Source organism: Heterodontus francisci, chromosome 20 (assembly GCF_036365525.1).
Source record: "Heterodontus francisci isolate sHetFra1 chromosome 20, sHetFra1.hap1, whole genome shotgun sequence".
Classification (NCBI taxonomy): Eukaryota; Metazoa; Chordata; class Chondrichthyes; order Heterodontiformes; family Heterodontidae; genus Heterodontus; species Heterodontus francisci.
In genome coordinates this window covers 87,199,120-87,222,612 of record NC_090390.1, presented here as the reverse complement: position 1 = coordinate 87,222,612, position 23,493 = coordinate 87,199,120, and the positions used below count along the sequence as shown (strand labels likewise).

General features: G+C 44.6%; 1 protein-coding gene across 1 annotated transcript in view; it reads left to right on the top strand.

Moving 5' to 3' along the window:
* Window positions 1-23,493, top strand: part of LOC137380812 (F-box/WD repeat-containing protein 1A-like) — a 224,887-nt gene that overhangs the window by 75,723 nt on the left and 125,671 nt on the right. The window contains exon 3 of the mRNA XM_068053192.1: window positions 18,820-18,912. Coding sequence (XP_067909293.1) covers window positions 18,820-18,912 — 93 coding nt within the window. The remainder of the gene's footprint in view (window positions 1-18,819; window positions 18,913-23,493) is intronic.

The following is a 23,493-nucleotide window of genomic DNA, read 5'->3' as shown; positions in this document are numbered from 1 at the left end:
TATTCTCGACCTATTCTGATTAATGTGTAACCCGATATATTTAAGGGCCCCCAAAGCCTGATTTCCAATCTTAAATGCCCCTTTTAACTTATCAATAACCAATTACTCAAATTCCACAGAACCTCTCCATAAAAAAATCATCAACATGCATCATAAAGATGCTTGCGAGTTTCTCTTTGTGATTCAAGTAGAACATTGCTGGATCAACTTTCAACTGAAAATAGCCTACTTTCAGCAAGACAGACCTAACTGAGAAATACCATAATCTCGACACATCATTCAATCCCTAAACACATTTGTTTAATTTCCACAGCTTCCCTTCTACATCACTCACTTCTTTAGGTGGTTTCAAAAACACTTCTCTTTGATATTTTCACCCTAAAAAAAATGCAGCTTTTATGTCAAATCAAGCTACATTCCCATGAACATGTGACTAACAGAGCCAAGAAAATTTTCAAGATCACTTTTCCTGCCGTAGGAGGGTCCACGCTAACATCTTGACCACCAGGTTTCTCTTCAAAACCCTGAACCACTAGTCTCGCTTTAGCCTTATATGTCTCATCTGGGAGTACTTTTCTCTGTGCCTATCCAGCTGTGTGAAAAGGCTAGCTATCCCATATCTTGCACTTTAGAACTGACACCAAATTCCTTCCAACTTTCTAACTCTTTTTGTTTTGCCAATCTTATTAATTTTTCTTCGAATTTGTTTGCAGCCACCATAACTTGACCGTCATGATGGCTTCTACTTCTCGTCGTGTTCCTCGATTGTTCTGTATTTCTTGTTTGAATGATTAGTCCAGTCAAGCTACGGTCCTTACTTGCCCTCTTATCTCTTTCTGGACTACTGCTACGGGATCTCTCCCATAATCAGAGGTTCTGTCGCCAGTATGTGACAAGGTGGATGCTGAAAGGATGGTTCCCTTTGTGTGAGAGAGACGAGAACTAGGGGACAGTTTAAAAAATATGGAGTCGCCCATTTAAGATGGAGATGAGAAATTTTTCCTCTGAGGGTTGAGAGTCTTTGGAACTCTGTTCCCCAGAGAGCAGTGGAAGCAGGGTCATTGGATATTTTTAAGGCAGAGGTAGATAAATTCTTGACTAACAAGGGGGTCAAAGGGTATCGGAGGTAGGCGGGAAAGTGTAGATGAATCCACAATCAGATCAGCCATGATCTTAAATGGCGGAGCAGGCACGAAGGGGCTGAATGGCCTACTCCTACTCCTAATTCCTGTGTTTCGTATCGTTTCCTAGTGCCAGAGTCACTTCCAGACCCAATATGGGGACTTGCCGTGCGTTTTCTTGCTTTCCACTGTTTCACCTCATTTTTCCAGTCCATAGATCTTGCCTCTTGTCCATCATATTGTATGTTTAGCCAATGTTTGAATTTGCCGGTGGCTTTCCCTGCACGCCCTACAATGGTCGCATTCCTCCATTCAGTGGATCCTTCTGGTTTGTACATCACTCTAGCACCAACTTCAAGCAGTTGTGTTTGGCAAAAATAGCCCTATCTTGTGCACCGGTATCACTTTGTCTCTTGTAATCCAGCCCCTTATGTACCGTATTCTGTTCCTCATAGCGACCAAACATATGAGGATGTAAGGTACAGGGTGCTTCATCACCTTCTACTAATTGTTCAGATGCTGCAAGTTTATTATCAATCACTATTAACTTAGATGAATGGACCCTAATAGTTTGATGACCATGTTGGAGAATCACAATCTTCCCAACACACCCTATCACTTTTCCTGGACCTTTCCACTCTTCCTGACCCTCTCTTTTATAGTATACCAAATCCTCAGGATTAATGTTCATTTCTGACGGTCGTATGCAATGCTGAAAGGCCTGCCGAGTTTTCTCTGAGACTTCTGGCTTGATGAATGCCCTTCTCCCTGCATGTAGGGCATTCAAGTGCACAGAGAAGGTGGAACAAGTTGTACTCCCTTCTAAAGCCAGGGGATGATCACACAGAACAGAAGGTATTTTGGGATTCCTCCCAAAGACCAACTGATACGGACTATAGCCCCCAACCATTTGAAGCAAATTCTTCCAATGGACTGTCCCGCGCCAAGGCAAATGTTAGCTTGCAGTTTGGTTGGTCGGCTAAGATCGTACGGAGCATTTCATCAATCACCGTGTGATTTCTTTGAGTCCATTACTGAAAGGACTTTCAGCTGTGGTGCTCATCACTACACTGTTCATATTTTCGCACATGTCTCTAAACTCGTCATTGGCAAACTTCCCCCCCCGCTGTCATTTGGGAATTTAGCCGGTGCCCCCAGTCCAGTCCCTATCTATTTTTCCATGATGTTATCTACAGTTACGCTTTTGTCCTTACCGTGTATTACTGTGGAAAGCTTGTTGCCATGTCTATGAAATGCAAAATGAAAATGTTTTTGTTCTTGTCCCACACCTTTAAATCCATAGCTATTACTTCATTAAAGTCTCTTGCTAATGGCAGACTTTCAATAGGCTGTGATGGTGTCCTCCGGTACTTGTAGCATATATCACATTTTTCATTCACCTCTTCAGTAAGCTTTGTGCACTCATCATCAACCACACCTGCATCCGTTAGTACAGGGTTGTCCAACCTTTTCACGTGAGGGGGCCACATTACAATTTTGGTCTTACATGGGGGGCCGGTGTGAGAATTTTGAAAGATAAAGGCATAAAATTATCGTTCTTTTAATCAAAACTGCAACAAATGTACATTTTTGTGAAGAAGCTTTAAATAAGAAGATTAATTTATTGACTTACTTTCTTGATCACTCTGTCTCTCGCTCTGTATCCCCCTCCCTCTCTCTCTCTGTCCCTGCCTTTCTGTCCCTCCATGTCTCCCCCTCCCTCTCTCTGTCTCCCCCTCTTTGTCTCCCTCTCTCCCCCTCCCTCCCTCTCTCTCGCTGTACCCCCTCTCTCTCATTCTCTCTCTGTACCCCCCCGCCCGCCCCCCCGTCCCCTCCTCTCATAGAAACATAGAAAATAGGAGCAGGAGTAGGCCATTCGGCCCTTCGAGCCTGCTCGGCCATTTATTATGATCATGGCTGATCATCCAACTCAGTAACCTGTTCCGCTTTTGCCCCATACCCTTTGATCGCTTTACACCCAAGAGCTATATCTAACTCCTTCTTGAAAACAAACAATGTTTTTCTCTGTTCCCCTCCCTATCTCTCTGTCCACCCCCTTGATCGTTCTATCTCTCTCTCTGTCGCCCTCCCTCTCTCTCTGTCCCCCTCCCTCTCTCCCCTCCTCCCCCTACTCTTCCACCCCCCCGCCCTGCTCTCTCTCCCCCCCCCCCACGCCCTGCTCTCTCTCCGCCCCCCCCACGCCCTGCTCCCCCCCCACGCCCTGCTCCCCCCCCAACGCCCTGCTCCCCCCCGCCCTGCTCCACCCCCCCGCCCTGCGCTACCCCCCCCCGCTCTTCCCCCTTTCTCTCTCTCCCCCTTTCTCTCTCTCGCTGTCTCCCCCTTTCTCTCTCTCTCTCTCCCCTTTTGCTTTCTCTCTCCCCCCCCCCTTTTCTTTCTGTCCCACCTTTCTCTCTCCCCCCTTTTCACTCTCTCTCCCTGTCCCCCCTTTCTCTCTCTGCCAGTTGAAGAGCGCGGGAACGCTCAACAGGTAGGTGATCAGCTTTTGTTTAAAAAAAAACCGCAAGTCAGTTTCACAGCTGACAGCAGGAACAGTCGTTCCCCAACTTCGGATAGATTCAGGGTTTTTTCCATTGGGTTTTTAAAAAATCCCGAATCTCTCCAAAGTTGGGGAACGACTCATCCCACTGTCAGCTGTGAAACTGACTTGCAATGTTTTTCAAAAGACCAATCTGCAAGAAGTAGACAAAGGAAAGTTTCTAATCTCTGGTCACGAAGCCTTGGCGAGGTTAAGGAGCCGCCCCGGGTACAGTTTACATCCGCAGTTTGGATGGAAATCTTTGGCAGGCCGGATCCTGGTCCGTGTGCCATATGTTGGACAACCCTGCTTTAGTAGAGCCTGTGATGAGGTATGAGCAAATTGTCAATGTCACTTTCAGACAATTTGCTTTTTTTCTCTCAAACTCCCAGAACCTTATGCCATTAACACCTTTTTAACATTCTTATTAGAGATGCTAGTTTTTTTTAAAGGAATGCAATAATGTCCTGATTGGGTAAATTGCAAATCTGCTGACCTCCCGAAGACAATTGCTTTATCATGTTCCATGTCCAATTTCATTTGTGCCTTTTTCATGGAAGGCTTGCTCAGCAGCAAGGGTATCTCATGAGATACCACATCTGTACTAATAAAGTGGCTTACTCCAACTATTCTGCATGAAATCATCACCCTTTTCAGTTACCTTAATGTGTTGTCATCCCCGAACCTGAAGCATGTATAACTTTCATATTACCTTACTTTACTTCGATCCTCATTGCTAAGTGAATCTAAATAATATTTCAACCAATCCGTTCCACATACTGTGGATGTGCAACCAATGTCCAACACAACACATTTAAACGAATTAATGACTAGTACACTCATTGCTGGCCTGAAACTTTCTGTGATCAGTACAATTCCCTCAGACTGATCAATCTTGCACTTCCAAACCTTCCATGTCAAGCGTCGCCTCAAAAACCCTGTTGTTTCATTTTGGACAATTTACGCATAATATTTCGAATCACATCTGAAACACCTGTTAATAATTCTCGGGCATTCCTAGGGTTAATTTGTCTGTTATTGTTCCTCCATTCCTGTCATCTGCCAGATCTGCCAAAAATGTCTCCATCCTTAGTTCTTTTGTCTATGAATCTTCTGCTGCATTGATGCCTGCGCCCCATGTCTGAGCGTCTCACAGTGCCGTGATCATCGAGTCCTCCATCTTCTGTGACACCACCGAATGTCCCATTTGTGCCAAGAAAGTTTTTGGAAATGACTGTTTTCCCAGGAATATTTTAGAAGCATCAGACACCTGATTCAAAAGCGTAACTCTTTCTGAGAATCTCAGTCCAGTTAAGAGCAGGAGTCTATCCATGTGCGACACTTTAGCACAACCCAACAATTTGAAAGCAAGCACTGAACAAGGAGTTTCTAAATAGAATTTCTGCAATCTTTTATATAGTGTGTTAAATTCCATAATATATTCCTCTATGGAATAACCATCCATCTTTCTAAATCTATCAAAGGCTGACCATGCCTGGCATGCTTTTAATAGATCATCTTATAAATTTTATCCATAAAGTTAATAGATGCTCCAAACCTTCCTCAGTGTTCAACTGATGGGCCTCTAGCTTGCATAATACTTTGCACCTAATCTTGCTTTTGTTCGGAAGTGACAGTGCCAAGTCCATACCTTGTTTGCTCTTCGGTAAGGTCATAACCCATGTTTACATATCTACTTCATTTTCCATTGTCATAAGGTTCAGATTCAGAGAACATCAGTGGGAAATCATGTCCTGACACTTTACACTTGGTTTCAGCCATTCTTCTCAAAAGTAACTCAGATTACAGCCTTCTGTCTGAAAACAAAATCTTAGTTTCCAATCTTCACCTTTAGGCAACCATTCTCTGCTGTCATGTTAATAGGATCCAAGCCAAATGGTGAAAAATGAAGCAAGACACAGATCCTTTTCTTGACAGCCTGTTTATTCACAGAATGCAACATTACATATATCTGCCTCCTGTTGACCCCAGTGTCCCAGCAGGCTCTCTTTTTATCCACTGTAAGTCCTTAATTAAACAATGTCCTTCTCTTGTGTATCTTTAACAACATAATTAACCTACCATTAACACAGCATCCCCAATTTTAATCATTCCACCTTTGATGGCTGCACCTTCAGCTACCTAAACTTTGAAATTCCCTCCCTAAACCTCTGTACACCTCTCTCCTCCTTTAAACTTACCCCTTTGACCAAGCTTTTGGTTACCTGACCTAATATCTCCTTATGGAGCTCGGTGTCAAATTTAGTTTGATGCTCCTGTGAAGCGTCTTGGGAGGTTTTACTACATTATAGGCACTATATAAATGCAAATTTTTGTTGTTGTTTAGTCTCACCCATTTGAGGGACTTTTATACTTTATCATTTAGGCTCAAGTCTTAAATGCTCTTGTCGTTTAAAATGTTTCATGCTTTTCATGCTTGCTAGAGTAAACTAGTGTGAAGCCTGTTTAATTTAGTTTCTGTTTGCATTCTGCTGATGATTACTGGATGTGGGCAGGGCAGTGCAACCCTCGTAGAGGTCAGGGGAAGAGAGAAGAACAGCAGAGAGAGTAAAACCAGCTGACAGCAGTTGCTGATTTTCCGTGGAATCAGTTTTGCTTTTAAGCAGCCCAGATTTAGTCATTGTGACGTGTGCGGGTTTGGTAACGCATGTCCTCATAGTCTCGTTTGTCAGGTGCGCTCACTTAATGCTGCACTGCTGAGAGTTAAAATGTGCCTCAGTCGAACTGTGTGAAAATTAAACATTGACGGGTAGCCTAGGGGAGCATGTAGTGTATTATAAAGTGCTGATTACAAAAAAAATACACATCCATCTGCAAAACAGCTGCAGAGAATGCTCCCATTATAATAAACATTGACAGCTGGACTTCATGCTTCTTATTGACTGAGTTTACCATGATATATAAATATATATATTTTATTTTTCAGCTTTTGTTTGGATCCAGTGCTTTGTCTGCTGTTTTGCTTTTCTCTTTTTCTCCTTTTACTGCAAATTTACTGAGGAATGTATGGCAGGCAATCAGATCTGTTTCTATTCTGCATATGGGTTAGATACAGAGTAAAGCTCCCTCTACACTGTCCCCCATCAAACACTCCCAGCACAGGTACAGCACGGGGTTAGATACAGAGTAAAGCTCCCTCTACACTGTCCCATCAAACACTCACAGGACAGGTACAGCACGGGGTTAGATACAGAGTAAAGCTCCCTTTACACTGTCCCATCAAACACTTCATGATATTCTGAGGTCTTTCTCGCACTGTCACTCAGTTACCCCTGTTCCCCCAGCACCCTATGTTACTGACTGTATCTCTACTGATGTTAATCCAGCTCTCTCTCACTGTCACTCAGTTACCCCTGTCCCTCAGCCCCCTATGTTACTGACTGTGTCTCTACTGATGTTAATCCAGCTCCCTCACACTGTCACTCAGTAAACCCTCTCCCCCCAGCACCCTGTGTTACTGACTGTATCTCTACTGATGTTAATCCACCTAATCCTCCCTCTGTGTCAGGCTTAGTAACATCTATTTCCCTGATTGTACTCTCACCCCAGCTTCTGAATTAATGGGTAGCCGCGTGGTACAGTTAACAATTTGCAATTCCTCCAACAGCATTGCGTTGTTAAGTGTTTCCTGCTGGTCTAATACCCACTGTATGACAGAGATCCCGAAAGCTGCTGTTTGTGCTTTTAGGACCGTCTACAATAAGCCCACTCCATGTCTGTCCATCTTCATTTTATGGCTCTTTGTTACTTTTTTCCTGCTCTCTGAATCAAAAGCTTCTGTGACCCTCTCAATCCCCACACTCACTTTCTGAATAGCTCCCATTATTATCGATTGGGTAATTGTTGCCTCTGATCAGATGCTGCTAATGCTTTATAGTTTTCTATCTCTTCCCTGAACTGGGCCAAGTGTGCTTTGTACAGCCCGTCACAGAGTCAGCCATGCTTGAGTGATCTGTTTTTACTCGCCTAATGAAAGGGAGGGTTTGGAGTCAACTGTTTAATTAACCCCATAATGGACCTTGGGGAAACACTTTTTTGTCACTTGCCCAAGCATCCGATTGAATCCTGTCTCCAGGTAATTGGAACATGCACTGATGATGTTTCATTGTGATGGAAGACTGCCTCTTTCCCCCTCTCCTCTCCCTCTCTCTATTTGACGGGTCACTGTGCTTGTGCAAGTGGAATTCATTATTAAAGCTAGTAAGCCTGGGTAAGGGAAAGCAAACCAGGGACTGCCCTGACCAGCTGGCTCACTTGGCACAGTCTGCAGTAGTGATCAGGCTGGATTTTGCAGCTATTGGCTGAGCTCAGCAGGGTTGGCAGTCAGGTCACATCAGTTGGTGTCAGCTTGGTAAGGTGGTAATCTCCAATCAGTTCTGTTCAAGGAGATAAACCTTCTGCAGACACCCCTAAGAAACTGACCTCACAACCCCCTGAAAATCTTCTCCCAGGGACTCTGGTGAAAGGTTACATGGAATTATGGGGCCCTACAGCTCAATTAGGCCATTCGACCCATCTGGTCTGAGGGAGTGCTGCACTGTCGGAGGGTCAGCACTGAGGGAGCGTCATAGAGTTTTGCAGCACAGAAACAGGCCCTTCGGCCCAACGCGCCTGTGCCGACCATCAAGCAACCGTCCAATCTAATCCCATTTCCCACACTTGGCCTGTAGCCTTGTATGCCACTGCGTTTCAAGTGCTCATCTAAATACTTCTGAAATGTTGTGAGGGTTCCTACCTCTTCCACCCCTTCAGGCAGTGTGTTCCAGATTCCAACCACCCTCTGGGTGAAAAATGTTTTCCTCAACTCCCCTCTAAACCTCCTGCCTCTTACCTTAAATCTATGTCCCCTGGTTATTGACCCCTCCGCTAAGGGAAAAAGTTTCTTCCTATCTATCCTATCAATGCCCCTCATAATTTTGTACACCTCAATCAGGTCCCCCCTCAGCCTTCTCCGCTCCAAGGAAAACAACCCCAGCCTATCGAGTCTCTCTTCATAACTGAACTGCTCCAGCCCAGGCAACATCCTGGTGAATCACCTCTGCACCCTCTCCAGTGCAATCACATCCTTCCTACAGTGTGGCAACCAGAACTGTACACAGTACTCCAGTTGTGGCCTAACTAGCGTTTTATGCAGCTCTAACATAACCTCCCTGCTCTTATATTCTATGCCTCAGCTAATAAAGGCAAGTATCCCATATGCCTTCCTACCCACCTTATCAACCTGTGCTGCTGCCTTCAGTGATTTATGGACAAGCACCACAAGGTCCGTCTGACCCTCTCTACTCCCTAGGGTCCTAACATCCATTGTACATTCCCTTGCATTGTTAATTCTCCCAAACTGCATCACCTCACACTTCTCAGGATTAAATTCCATCTGCCACTGCTCCACCCATCTTACCAGCCCATCTATATTGTCCTGTAATCTAAGGCTTTCCTCCTCACTATTTACGACACCAATTTTCATGTCATCTGCAAACTTACTGATCATACCTCCTATATTCACATCTAAATCATTTTAATGAACACTACAAACAGCAAGGGTCCCAGCACTGATCCCTGCGGTACCCCACTGGTCACAGGTCTCCGTTCGTAAAAACAACCCTCGACCATCATCCTATCCTCTGCCTCCTTCCACAAAGCCAATTTTTGATCCAATTTGCCAAATTAACCTGGATCCCATGGGCTCTTACCTTCTTAACCAATCTACCATGCGAGACCTTATCAAAAGCCTTACTGAAGTCCATGTAGACTACATCAACTGCTTTACCTCGTCTACACATCTAGTCACCGCCTCGAAAAATTCAATCAAGTTAGTTAGACACGATCTCCCCCTAACAAAGCCCTGCTGAGTGCTGCACTGTCAGAAGGTCAGTACTGAGGGTGCGCCGCACTGTCGGAGGGTCAGTACCGAGGGAGCGCCGCACTGTTGGAAGGTCAGTACCGAGGGAGCGCCGCACTGTCGGAGGGTCAGTACCGAGGGACTGCCGCACTGTCGGAGGGTCAGTACCGAGGGACTGCCGCACTGTCGGAGGGTCAGTACCGAGGGAGCGCCGCACTGTCAGAGGGTCAGTACCGAGGGAGCGCCGCACTGTCGGAGGGTCAGTACCGAGGGAGTGCCGCACTGTCAGAGCGTCAGTACCGAGGGAGCGCCGCACTGTCAGAGTTGCCATCCTTTGGATGACATATTTAATCAAAGCCCTATCTGCTCTCTCAGCGATCACATGGTGCTATTTTAAAGAAGAGCAGGGAGATCTCCCCAATGTCCTGGCCAATGTTTATCCTTCAACCAACATCTTTTAAAAAACAGATTATTTTGTAATTCTCAAATTGCTATTTATTGGAGTTTGCTGCGATGGATTGACTGCTGCATGTCCTACATTACAACAGTGAGTACACTTCAGAATTACTTCATCGGCTGTAACGTGCTTTGGGACATCCTGAGGTTGAGAAAGGCTCTGCAGAAATTCCTTGAACTCCATTTTTAGGTTAAGCTATAATTTTGTCCAAAACAGTATCCAAAATATTAAACATGTTTAAAGCAAAAAATCTTAAATCTCTTCTACAGGATATTAGTCTTAAGTCTCTTGAAATTTAACATCCCACTGAACAAGCTAACAGGGCCTCAGTCATCTCATCTAAAGGATGACACCTCCGACAGTGCTGAGCTTCCTCAGTACTGCACTGGGAGTATCAGACTAGATTACACACTCAAACCCTGGTGCAGGGCTTGAACCCACGAACGTTTGAACCAGCAGCACGCAATCTATTGAATCCAGCTGTTCCTGAGGGGTGGTAATTGTTTCTGCTGTACAATATTCTTAATCTCTGATTGTGTCGTTGCTTCAGTGTTCTGTCATTCCCTCAGGGCAACACACAACTTGCCTCCAAGCCCTCAGATTTTTTTTTTATTCGTCCTTGGGATGTGAGCATTTTTGACAAAGCAAGCATTTGTTGCCTATCCCGAATTGCCCTTGAGAAGGTGGTGGCGAGCCGCAATCAATGTGGTGTAGGTACACCCACAGTGCTGTTAGGGAGCAAGTTCAAGGATTTTGACCCAGCAACAGTGAAGGAACACCAATATAGTTCCAAGTCAGGATGGTGTTGTGACTTGGAGGGGAACTTACAGGATTTGTACTTTGAGAAACTTTAGGATGATACCATGAATGGGGTGCAGCGCAACCTCACCAGAAAGATACTGGGGCTTAAAAGGTTAAAGTATGAAGACAGATTGCATAAACCTGTCTAGTATTCCGTTAAGTTTAGACAATTGAGGGTATTCTAATCGGTGTTTAAAGTGATCAATGGACTATCAGGTAGATACAGAGAAATTATTTCCTCTGATCAGTGAATCCAAAACAAGGGGCCTTAATCTCAAAGTTAGAGCTAGACAATTCAGGACTAAAATCAGGAAGCACTTCTCCGTACAAAGGGTAGTGGAAATCAGGAAAACTCTCCCCCAAAAGACTGTGGATGTTGGGGTCAATTGAAATTTTTAGGACTGAGATTAATAGACTTTTTATTGGGTAAGACTTTCGAGGAATATGGTACAAAAGTGAGTAAATGGTACAGATTGTTATTCTGTTAATTGTGTATCAATTGTTTGATTATATGCAGGTGGAGGGTGTTAATTGGAGTCTTGAGCAATTATAAGCAGACACTTACTGAGACTGGTGGAGCGTTTGAGTGAGGAGCGACATGTTTGTAATCCTTTTACTCTGCACAATAAATGTGAAATAGAGTAAAGACTGCCTCCAGCATTATCCTTCCAGTGTAAGCTTTCTGGAGTTTAACACAGATGAGCCGTGATCTGATTGAGTAGTGGAACAGGCTCGAAGGGATGAATGGCCTATTTCTGTTCCAATGTTGAGGGAGCTGACCTTTAACCAGAGGAGGAATACTGTCTATAACAACTTCACTTCGGCATTATAAATTGCACTTTGTAAAGTTTCTCGAACATTTCGAAGAATGTTGAAGTGCTGTGACACTTGTGTACAACAACAACTTGCGTTTACATAGAACCTTCAACAGAAAAAAAGTTATTTTAGGACACTAAAGGAGTCAATGGATATGGTGGGAAAGTGGAGTTGGTGCAGAAGCTCAGCTATGGTCTTATTTCATGGCGAAGCAGGTTCGAGGGACCGTATGGCCTACTCCTCCTCCTATTTCTTATCATCTTATAAAACAATCCTGAATCGTTTTATGTTTCAGAATGTAATTTATGTCTTAAAAATAAAAAATGCCACAGTTTAGGATCAATAACTTCTGATATTGAAGCTTCTGTGGAGCCAAGTTGCAATTTGTGACAGCGAGGAGAAACCTGGCAGCAGGTTGGGCAGGAAAGTGGCGTACATTTCATTTTTATGTTCATGGATGGGGATGTGCTAAACAAGACTGAGTTGAATCCTTGTTTCCTGATCCTCTTCTCTCCTCACTGCCCGGCAACAAACCATTCAGTTGCCACTTTACCGTACAAAGCTGCAGACTCTTTCACACCTCAACTTGTGTACGTTCCCTCCCTCAATCTCTCCGATTCTCCACCACCTCCCCTCTTTTGAAAGTTTCCTTAACCAAGTGGTTGGTCACCCCTCCTAATACCTCCTTCTTTGGCTCAACGCCCAAAGGTTATGGAAGCAAGTAGAGTGGATGGAATTAAGATACAGATCAGCCATGATCTAATTGAATAGTGGAACAGGCTCGAGGGGATGAATGGCCTCCTCTTCTTCCTATGTTCCTTTATATAGATCACTTCCCTGTCGAGGTGTACACAGTGACTGTTGCCTGGCATCTTTTTTGTAAATGTGTACTCTTAGTTAGCTCTTGACGGCTCCCTGGATGGATGTAAATCAACATCAGCTTGTGTGCAGTCCGCTGTGGCTATGTGGGTAGTGCTCTTGTCTCTGATCCAGCAAGTGGTGGGCTCAAGTCCCACTCCAGCGACTTGAGGACCAAACCCAGTCTGATGCTCACAGTGCAGTACTGAATGAATGCTGTACTGTCAGCGGTGCTGCATTTCAGGTGAAATGTTAAACTGATGTCCTGTCTGCTTGCTGAGGTGGAAGTAAAGGATCCTGTGGCCACTGTTTTGAAGAAGAGTAGTGGAGTTCCCCCAGTGTCCTGGAGCCAATATTTATTACTCAATCAACATCACTAAGAGAGATATCTGGGCATTACCACACTGCTGTTTATGGGAGATTGCTGTGCACAATTTGGCTGCCACATCTTCTACATTACAATAGTAGTTTCACTTCAAAAGAACTCCATTGGCTGTAAAGTGCTTTGGGATGTCCTGAGGTAGTGAAAGGCGCTATAGAAATGCAAGTTATTTCTGTACAGTCAGAAACAGGGTTCAAGTTGAATGGGATGCTGAGGTTACAAAATGTTCAGTCTGAGGCAGTGGCCAAGGAAGAGGATGGAGTCTGGGAAGTATTCATGGCTTTGGTCTTCCCAGTGTTTTATCCCTTTGCTTTTTTTTTGGTTTGAAGATGCATTCGGCTAACTGGAAAAATGAGTTACCTTTGAAACCTCCTTTCCATCAGGTTACATTGATGTGATCCTCAAACAAATCATGAGCTGGGGTAATTCATCTGAAACTCTTACATCTTGTGGTCAATGAGGTCAGATGGGGTCAAATTTCCATGGGGAAGCAATATTGTAGGAAGTAAGGTAGCCGAAAGTAGGATATAGTCATTCTGCCTTCCTCATAACGTGAGCAGGAGGCTTCCTGCCATTAGGACTGAGGCAGTCAGTGCATCACTTGTATCATTGTTTTTTTTATCAACTTGACAAATAAATTGTCTGATTATAGAAGGAGGCGAGTCTCAGGCACACGCTATCTGTTCAAGGGCTTCCAGCGTTTTACACAAAGCCTGATCCTGGAAAACCACACTACAGATCGAGAAAGATAGAAAGAACTTGCATTTATACAGCACCTTTCACATCCTCAGGACATCCCAGGGAATTACTTTTGAAGTGCAGTCACTTGTGTAGACAAATATCCTGCAAACAGCAGTTGAGGTAAATGACAAGTGACTCTGCTTTTGGTGATGTTGGTTGAAGGATAAATGTTAACTGGGGATCACCCCTGGAAATAGTGTTGTGGGATCTTTTGCATCTCCCCTGGGAGTGCAGATGGGGCGTTTGTTTAAGATCTGAAAAAGATGGCACCTCCAACAATGCAGCACTCCCTCAGAACTGGGAGTGTCAGCCTAGATTATGTGTTCAAGTCTATCAAGTTAGTATTAGGGGAGGCGGTAGCGTACTGGTATTGTCACTGGGGACATGGGTTCAACTCCCACCACAGCAGAAGGTGGAATTTGAATTTAATAAATCTGGAATTAAAAAGCTAGTCTAATGATGGCCATGAAACCATTGTCGATTGTTGTAAAAACCCATCTGGTTCACTAATGTCCTTTAGGGAAGGAAATCTGCTGTCCTTACCTGGTCTGGCCTACATGTGACTCCAGATCCACAGCAATGTGGTTGACTCTTACATGCCCTCGAAATGGCCTAGCAAGCCACTCGGTTCAAAGGCAATTAGGGATGGGCAATAAATGCTGGCCTGGCCTGCGACGCCCACATCCCATGAATGAATTAAAAAAAAGTAGGACTTGAGCCCATGATCATCTGACTCAGGCAAGAGTGCTATTCCCACACACCCCACCCCCACCCCAATCACAGCTGACACTTATGTTAGGCCAAGGACCCATTCTTTAGCTTCAGGGGAGCAGGGTGTTGCAGTAATGTAATCTGCAATGTGTTACAATAGTTACAAGGTATTGCAAAGGTCTGTGGTGAAGCAACTACATCACTATCTATTGAGGCGTTGTTTTGACAGGAATTTGGGTGCAGATGACAGTAAGTTAGGTTCTTTTTTTTTATTCGTTTGTGGGTGTCGCTGGCAAGGCCAGCATTTGTTGCCCATCCCTAATTGCCTTTGACAACTGATCGACTTGCTAACCAATTGCTAGCCCATTTCAGAGGGCATTTTAAGAGTCAACCACATTTTTCTGGAGTCAAATGTAGGCCAGACCGGGTAAGGATGGCCGATTTCCTTCCCTAAAAGGGATTAGTGAACCAAATGGGTTTTTACAACAATCGTTTCATGGTCATCATTGCACAGGCTTTTAATTCCAGATTTATTAATTGAATTCGAATTTCACCATCTGCCATGGTGGGATTAGAACCCATGTCCCCAGAGCCTGGGCTTCTGGATTACTAGTCCAGTGACTAGTAGGCCACTACGCCACCACTTGCCCCCTTTTTCTGAGAATCTGTGAAGGTTAGAACTGCTGACAGTCGGATCAGTTGTTCCATCGCCACTGCTCTTTAATCTACTGAGGCTGAGCAAGAGCAGGCAACTCCCCTTCCACCTCTGTTGTTGTCCTTATAGGGAGGAGGTGCCTGACCTCTGGCTAACCCCTCCCTCTTTCCCACCAGGGCTGAGACCCTATGGCTACTATCATGTGCAACTTGGAGGAAGGTTTGCAATCTGTGCCCTAGCTCTTTGTTGGTCACGCAGAAGCATATGCCAAAATATCGCCATGCCATGCCTTTCACTGCAGCCACAAACAAACTTGAGTTCCGTATCCTAGCTTGCACATGGTACTGTTCACGCATCACTCCTGTCCTTGCTGATCTATATTGGCTCCCAGTCCAGCAACACCTTGATTTGAAAATTCTCATCCTTGTACTCATTACTTCGTGGGTTCTCCCCTCCCTATCTCTGTAACCTCCTCCAGCCCGACAATCCTCCAAGATATCTGTACTCCCAGTTCTGACCTCTTGTGCATTGCTGATTTTAATTACTCCACCATTGGCGGCCATGCCTTCAGCTGCCTGCGCCCCAAACTCTTGAATTCCCTCCCATAACCTCAATGCCTCTCCATCTTTCTCTTCTTCTTTTAAGACAGTCCTTAAAACCTACCTCCTTGACCAAGTTTTTGGTCATCTGTCCTAATATCACTTTATGTGGCTCAGTGTCAGATTTTGTCCGATTACACTCCTTTCAAGTGCGTTGGGGTGGTTTACTACAGTAAAGCTGTGATATAAATACTAGGTGTTGTTGCTGGATGGAAATTGAATATTGTCACTGTGAAGCAGTTGGGCAGCAAAGGACCACTTATGCTACTGGCCTTCTGAAACAGGCGGAGAGCAGCCACTCTCCCAGCTCTTCCAGTTTCAGTGCAGCCTCCCATCCCCTGCCAGGTTAATGAAGATAATTATCCAGTGCATTTTTTTATTCCATTCAACTCCAAGCTCATGCACCCTTCATCTTCGAGTCTCCCTCCTCCCACCAACCCCCACTCCAACCCAACACCCAATTCTACATTAAAGTCGGGTTAATCAATAGCGCCGTATGGCACAGGGGTCAGCAGTGGCTGTCGTTGGCTTCTTTGAGATGTGTATGAAATTTGCTTAAAGCCTACACCAATTAACTTCAGGATGATGAATGGGTGCAGTGATGTAAAGAGCCTGGTGCTCAGGGCTTTGTCAGAGATGCTCAGCTGCAAGAGTGTCAGATACTCACGGAGAGATCCAGTCACTGGGCTGAACACTGATCCTGCTGCTCGTAGTGAGTTTGTCCAGCTCCCAAAAAAACAAATGTGCACAGAAACCCATGCTGGATGATTTATTCATTTGTAGGACTTGCTGACTAATTTTGATAGATTTTTAATATAATAAAAGGAAGCAATTCTAATTTTCAGCATCTATACTGGTGTCATAGCAAACACGCATTTAAGGGGAAGCTAGTTAAGTATATGAAAGAGAAAGGTTATGTCAATAGGTTTAGATGAAGAGCGGTGAGAGGAGGCTCGTGTAAAGCATAAATGCTGACATAGTCCAGTCGGGCTGAATGGCCTGTTTCTGTGCTGTAAAATTCAGTGTTGTTGTTTTCTCCCGGTTGGTTTTCCCTCTTAACAAAACATTGCAGAATATAAATGTCCATCCTGTCTGTTTTTTGAAATCAGTCTTTACCCTGATGCGTGCAACTTGCACTGTAACAGCAGGGTTTTCACCGACCCAACATCAGCCCTCATGTCACACCCTTCATCAGAAGCAGGAATCAGTAAGCAAGATTGCATCGTCATAAAAGAACAAAGATAAAAAAAGTTAAAGGATCACAGCAATATTTCTGGGATTTATGCCTTATGAACTGCTACATTTAGCAGCTATTAGGCTTTGCTAATATCTCTAATTTGTTTTGTCTTTTCTGCTCAGTCTTTTGTTAGATCTCAGTTTGCTCATGTGAGGGCTTACAGAGGTGGTTTAGGCTCAGTGATTTACAGGATATCCCAAGCCCCTTTACCATTCCTTATCTGACTTCGCACCCAGGTCCTTTACTGGGACTTCATTTCTCACTTATCACTGTCTAACTTATTCCTATTGCATGTGGATCTGTGGAATTTTGCATCTCAGTTCATTCTATCCTCCTGACAGGTTCAGTCGTGGAATGGTTCTCTTAGTGCACTAAGAATGCAGAGAACATGAAATCAAATCTCACCACTGAATTGAATTCAGTTTTAAAAATCTGAAAATAAACTGCTGGCTCACGAAACTGTCGGGATTGTCGTAAAAACCCAACTGGTTCGTTAATGTCCTTTAGGGAAGGAAACCTGCTGTCCTTACCCAGTCTGGCCTACATGTGACTCCAGACCCAGACCCCGCCCTCTCAAGTGGCCTAGTAAGGGGAACTAGGGGCAGACAATCAATGCCATCTTTTCCCGTGATGCCCGCATCCTAAGAATGAATAAAAACACAGTCTATTGGCTGCTAAAACCAAGTTTGCCATCACTTAAACCACTGTCTCTTGATTGACCTTGAATTCCTGCCAATAGGTAATGTCCTGCTCCCCAGAACCTGGCTCTTCATCTTGCTTTCTCTATCATCACAACGTGAGCTCGCAAAAGCACTAAATTGACTAAAAAAATTACATAGATTATTGGGGAGGGAATCTAGATTAAAGGGGCATAACCTTAAATCTGAGCCAGGCCGTTCAGGGTGAACTCAGGAAGCACTTCTTCACACACACAGTTGTGGAGATCTGGAATTCTCTCCCCATAAAAAGCTGCTGAGACTTTTAACTGAGGCGGATAAGATTTTTACAAAAGCAAAATATTGTGGATGCTGCAAATCTGAAATGAAAACAAAAGATGCTGGAAATTCTCAGCCGGTCTGACAGCATCTGGGGAGGGGGAGTTTATCTCTCTAGAGATGCGGGTACAATATTTGTTCGATAAGGGTTGTGTAACAAAGGCAGGCAGCTGGAGTTAAGATACAGATCAGCTGTGATCTGATTCAATAGTAGAACAGGTTTGAGGGGCTGAATGGTCTCTTCCTATTCCTGTGTTCCAACTGCAATAAATATTCCCTTCCTTTAGGATGCGAGGCAACTTTCATATCAGTTTCACATTTGCACGTCTCCCAACTTTTTATAATGGTACTAAGTGTCCTTTCCATAAAATGACGCAGCGCATAAGGAGTGCCTGTGTCAGCTCTTTGAAAGAGCCTTTTAAGGTAACAAAATGTAATTGCTGTTAAGTAAACACTAGGAGAGCTCATACAGAGGTCAGGTAAGAGACCTCCGACATTTTGGATCTGGTATTTTGTATTCCTGGAGAGTTCCTTTGTTGCTTTATACTTTTTTTTTGAAGTTTGAAACAGAAAGTTGACTGTGACTCTTATGTGATGGATATGAAATATGTGCGAGATGTACCATTTTTGCAAAATCTGATAAAGACACACTGCCAGGGACCTGGGTGTGTACAGTGCTACATTTATTTGTAGGAGCAACATCACTCTCAGAGCTTGCCTGCTATTAGTCTTAGAATCTTACAGCACAGAAGGAGGCCATTCAGCCCATCGTGTTTGTGCTACCTCTTTGAAAGAGCAATCCAATTAGCTCCATTCCTCACCGTTCTTTCCCCTGCAAATGTTTCCTTTTCAAGTATTTATCTAATTCCCTTCTCAAAGTTACTATTGAATCTGTTTCCACACCTTCTCGGGCAGCATATTCCAGATCACAACAACTCATTGCGTAAAAATAATTTCTCCTCATATCCCCTCAGCCCTTGGCTGCTTTGCCAGTTGTCTTCTCACCACCGAGCAAGTGCTCATCTCATCAGTCTCCATTTTTCCTTGCAGAATGCCTCTGAGAGGGATGACTGTAACAACGAGCAGCCTCCCAGGAAGACCATCCCTGAGAAGAATGAACTGCGACAGGTACGAGGCGGGCGGGTCAGATATGAGCACTGGCTTCAAGGCCACCACCAAAGTATGAGTCAGTTTAAAGCATGTCATTGTTGGAGCAGTCTGGGTGGTCTTAATCTTCCAAAAGGTTACCTTCAGTTTTCTCCTTTTCCTGAAAGGTTTGACTCTTTCTTGGGGTGCAACAACAATGAGATGTTTTCATCTAGTGCAGTTAACATTGTAAAATGTCCCAAGGCACTTCACAGGAGAGGTCAGACAAATTTGACTCTGAGCTACATAAGGAGGTATGGAGATTGGTTTTAAGGAGCATCTTAATGGAGATGAGAGAGTTAGAGAGGTTTAGGGAGGGAATTTTGGAGCTTGTGGCTTAGGCTGTTAATGGTTGGGTGATGAAAGTCGGAGAGAAACAAGAGGCCAGAATTGGTGAAGCGCAGAGATCTTGGATGGTTGGAGGAGGCTCTAGAGCCATGGAGGGGGCTAAGTGATGTTGTCTGTGAGATGGAATATTGGCCAGGACACTGGGAAGAACTACCTTGCTCTTCTTCAAAATAGCATCAATGGATCTTTTATGTCCATCTGAGAGAGCAGACAGGGCCTCAGTTCAATGTCTCCTCCAAAAGACAGCACCTCTGATAGTGCAGCACTCACTCAGTACTGCATTGGAGCGTCAGCCTGGATTTTGTGCTTAAGCTCCAGGAGTGGGGATTGAACCCACAACAGGCTGATTCAGAGGCAAGAGTGCTACCCATTGAGCCACAGCACAAGTATAGTCAGTACAAGCAGCCAGACCTGCTGAGCTTTTCCAGCACTTTCTGTTTTTATTTCAGATTTCAGCATCCGCGGTATTTTGCTTTTATTATACAAGTATAGTTGTGATGGGTCAATGGCCTCTCTTTGTGTCTCAGTTTCTATCATTGTCTGCCAAAACTCTCGAATACTGCAACTATGATTTTTTTTCCTAATACCTTATGGAAAGGTTGCTCACTCTGCCTGTGTTGTGCTATCTATAATATGCTTCTACGACTAATCCCTGCATTTCTCCCTGGAAAGTAGCCAGTGCCATTCTCAGCGGCACGAACTACAAACCGACTCTCATCTCAACTCATAACCTTGGTCCGTCCTGTGTAACAAAACCTGCATATTGCTGGAGCCTTTAAATGATGCTGAGCTTCTGGCTGAGTTAAGAGGTTGTCACATCTCTCCTGCACGGGCAGTGAAGAAAGAGAGTGCAAGAGGCCTGATTGATATGCAATGAGGTTCCATCTGTTTGTTTTGACAGAAAGAAAATGTTGTAATGACAGAGTGTTCCATTGTTAGCCAGAGCGTCCAGTGGTGATCACTCTCCCCACCACATTTGCCTTTGAAAGTTGCATGAGGTGAGGGACCTCACATCTGTAGGATCCAAGCTGCAGAGCCCTTGACAGGCCAGTTTGCTGGGGTGCCAGGGCACAGGTGTATGGGAGTGTCCTGAACATGATTGTAGCGACTCATTGAGAAGGTCGGGCACTGTGGACTCTTTAAGCCACCCCTCCCACCATTCATGGAGGGGGGTGCAAGTGAATGTGGAGGGGGGGGGTGGTGGGTGGTGGTGATGGTGGGAGGGGTCAGAAATGGCTGTAATTGTCCCTGCTACTTTTTATGATGTTGTTAAAGTCGTTGGGAGTAAAAGTCATGTCAGAGGTTACTCATGGGTGAAAAGAGAGAGAAAAGGGGAATCCTCAAAGGCTGTCTTGCTGTGCAGTGTCCTCGCAACTCACCCCTGTAACCTGAACAGCAAAGAATTTAAGCTGATTTACACCATGTGGACTGAGACACCCAGGGTTGTTTAAAGAAGAAGGGGGAATTCACGGACAAAGCATTTTCTGTTCAAATTATTCCCGCCTCATTTAGTATTGAGCAATAATAATGCAAACTGATTGAAAAGCATTACATAGGATTTACAGCATAGAAACAGGCCATTCGGACCAACTGGTCTATGCCAGTGTTTATGCTCTATACGTGGCCTCCTTCCACTCTACTTCATCTCACCCTATCAACATATCCTTCTATTCCTTTCTCCCTCATGTGTTTATCCAGCTTCCCCTTAAATACATCTATACTATTCACTTCAACCACTCCCTGTAATAACGAGCTCCACACTCTCACCACTCTCTGGTACAAAAACCCATCAGTTTTCTCCATGTAAAGGAGAAGCTATTGTGTCTCGGTCTCCTCAGTGACAGAGCTGAAGTAGAGCCCATTAAAACAAAAATATGCCCTTTAAAGCTACAATGACCACAACAACTCGGCATGACTGGCAGCAGTCCGGCTGGCTGGCTGAGAGGCAACAGCAAGGGCACTGACTGAGGAAAACACAACTAGTGTTATTGTAATACCAGTGATGTCAGGCTGTATATCTTCAGCACATATGTTATCATCTTTATTATCCTTTCATTTACATTACACAACATGCACTATCTACAGTCAGCTACTAATTTGTTGAGATTGAAGTTCATCTTGGACCTCTAGGGGGATTGAGCCAGGGAACGGACTGACTGCATAGCTCCATGGAGAGCTGGCATGGACGCAATGGCCCAAATGGCCTCCTTTTGTGCCATAAATGACACTATCACTCTATATATTGCATCTTAAATGTAGTAAACTGTCCCGAGGCACTTCACAGGGCTGTTATCAGACACAATTTAACACTGAACCAAAGAAAGAGATATTAGGACAGATAACCAAAAGCTGGTCAAAAAGGTAGGTTTTAAGGACCTTGTTTTTGTTACCACTGTACCAATATAGCGCCTATCTTGACCTCAGGACTCCCAAAAATGCATTACAGCCAATTATGTACAATTATGCAGTCACAGCTGTGACTGACTAGAGAACAAAGCAGTGCTGGATGGAAAGTAACTAACCCAGTGGCTCAGCTGGCTGAAACCATCTTTAGGCCATCCATATAGAATAGGAAGATCCCAGAATTGACTCTGCAGTCTGTGATGGGGTAGATGGTTCTGGGGAACAGTAATTAGCCTCAACATGCCCTAGGATTGAAAGGGGGAAATGGTGACCTGGGGTCTGGATCAATTCCCTGTGATCCCAAGCTGGGAAGTCAAAACGTTTGAATGTCCGATCAAGAAGAAGATATAGTTCTGCCATGAGCCCCAAAGTCAAACAGCACGGGAACAGCCAACATCATGGCTCAGACAGGAGGAGCAGTCACTTGGGCAACATGAGGCCCAGTTACCATTCAATTCCATTAATTAGATTCCAGTCTGTTACTCACTCACGGCTATCTTGTTCTACTTATAACCTTCCAAAACCCCTTGATTAGATTTCAACCTGTAACTCACTGCCGGGTATCTGTGTTTTTCTATTTGTCCATGGGATGTTGGTGTTGCTGGCAAGGCCAGCATTTATTGCTCATCCCTAACTGCCTTTGTGAATGAGTTTGTGAGTTGCCTTCTTGAACTGCTGCAGTCCCTGTGATGTAGGTACACCCACAGTGCTTTAGGGAGGGAGTTCCATGTTTGTGACCCAGTGACAGTGAAGGAACCATTCCATGTCAGCATGGTGTGTGACTTGGAGGGGAACTTGCAGGTGATGGTGTTCCCATGTTTCAATAACTCTCAGCAATGAGAAAGAAAGATTTTTTGAGAAAGATGCATCATTCGTGGCTAAATAAGGAAGTTAAGGATAGTATCAAATTAAAATAAACATTGTACAAATCTACAGAGATTTGTGGTAGGTCAGAAGATTGGACAGATTTTAAGAACCAGTAAAGAATGTTGAAAAAATAATTAAGAGGGAGAAAACAGATTATGAGAAAAGAATTAGCTCGTAATATAAAAACATATAGTAAGAGTTTCTACAAATATTTAAATAGGAAAAGGGTAACTAACGCCTCCAGCAGTCTCCCTCTACCTGAACCCCTCCCTCTGGCCTCTTACCCACTCTTGATCTTTTCATCGAAAACTGTTGGCGAGACATCGGCCATCTCAATTTCTCTGCCCCCCGTCTGAACTTGCCGCACTCCTTTCTCTCAGGTCTAACCCCGACATTGTCATCAAACCTGCAGATAAGGGTGGTGCTGTTGTCTGGCGTACCGACCTCTACCTTGCAGAGGCTCAGCGCCAACTCTCAGACACTTCTTCTTACTTCCCCTTGGACCATGACCCCACCACCGAACATCAAGCTACAGTCCATAGGACTGTCACTGACCTCATCTCCTCTGGACATCTTCCCTCTACAGCTTCCAACCTCATCGACCCGCAATCCTGGACAGCCTGCTTCTACCTCCTTCCCATAATCCACAAACGGGACTGTCCCAGCAGACCCATTGTTTCAACCTGTTCCTGCCCCACTGAACTTATTTCTTCCTATCTTGACTATCTTTTCTCCCCGGTCCAGTCTCTTCCCACCTACATCTGTGACTCTTCTGATGCCCTACGTCATTTTGACAATTTCCAGTTTCCTGGCCCTAACCGCCTCCTCTTCACTATGGACATCCAATCTCTCTACACCTCCATCCCCCACTAGGACGGTTTGAGGGCTCTCCACTTCGTCCTTGAATGGAGGCCCAACCAGTCCCCATCCACCACTACCTTCCTCCTCCTAGCTAAACTT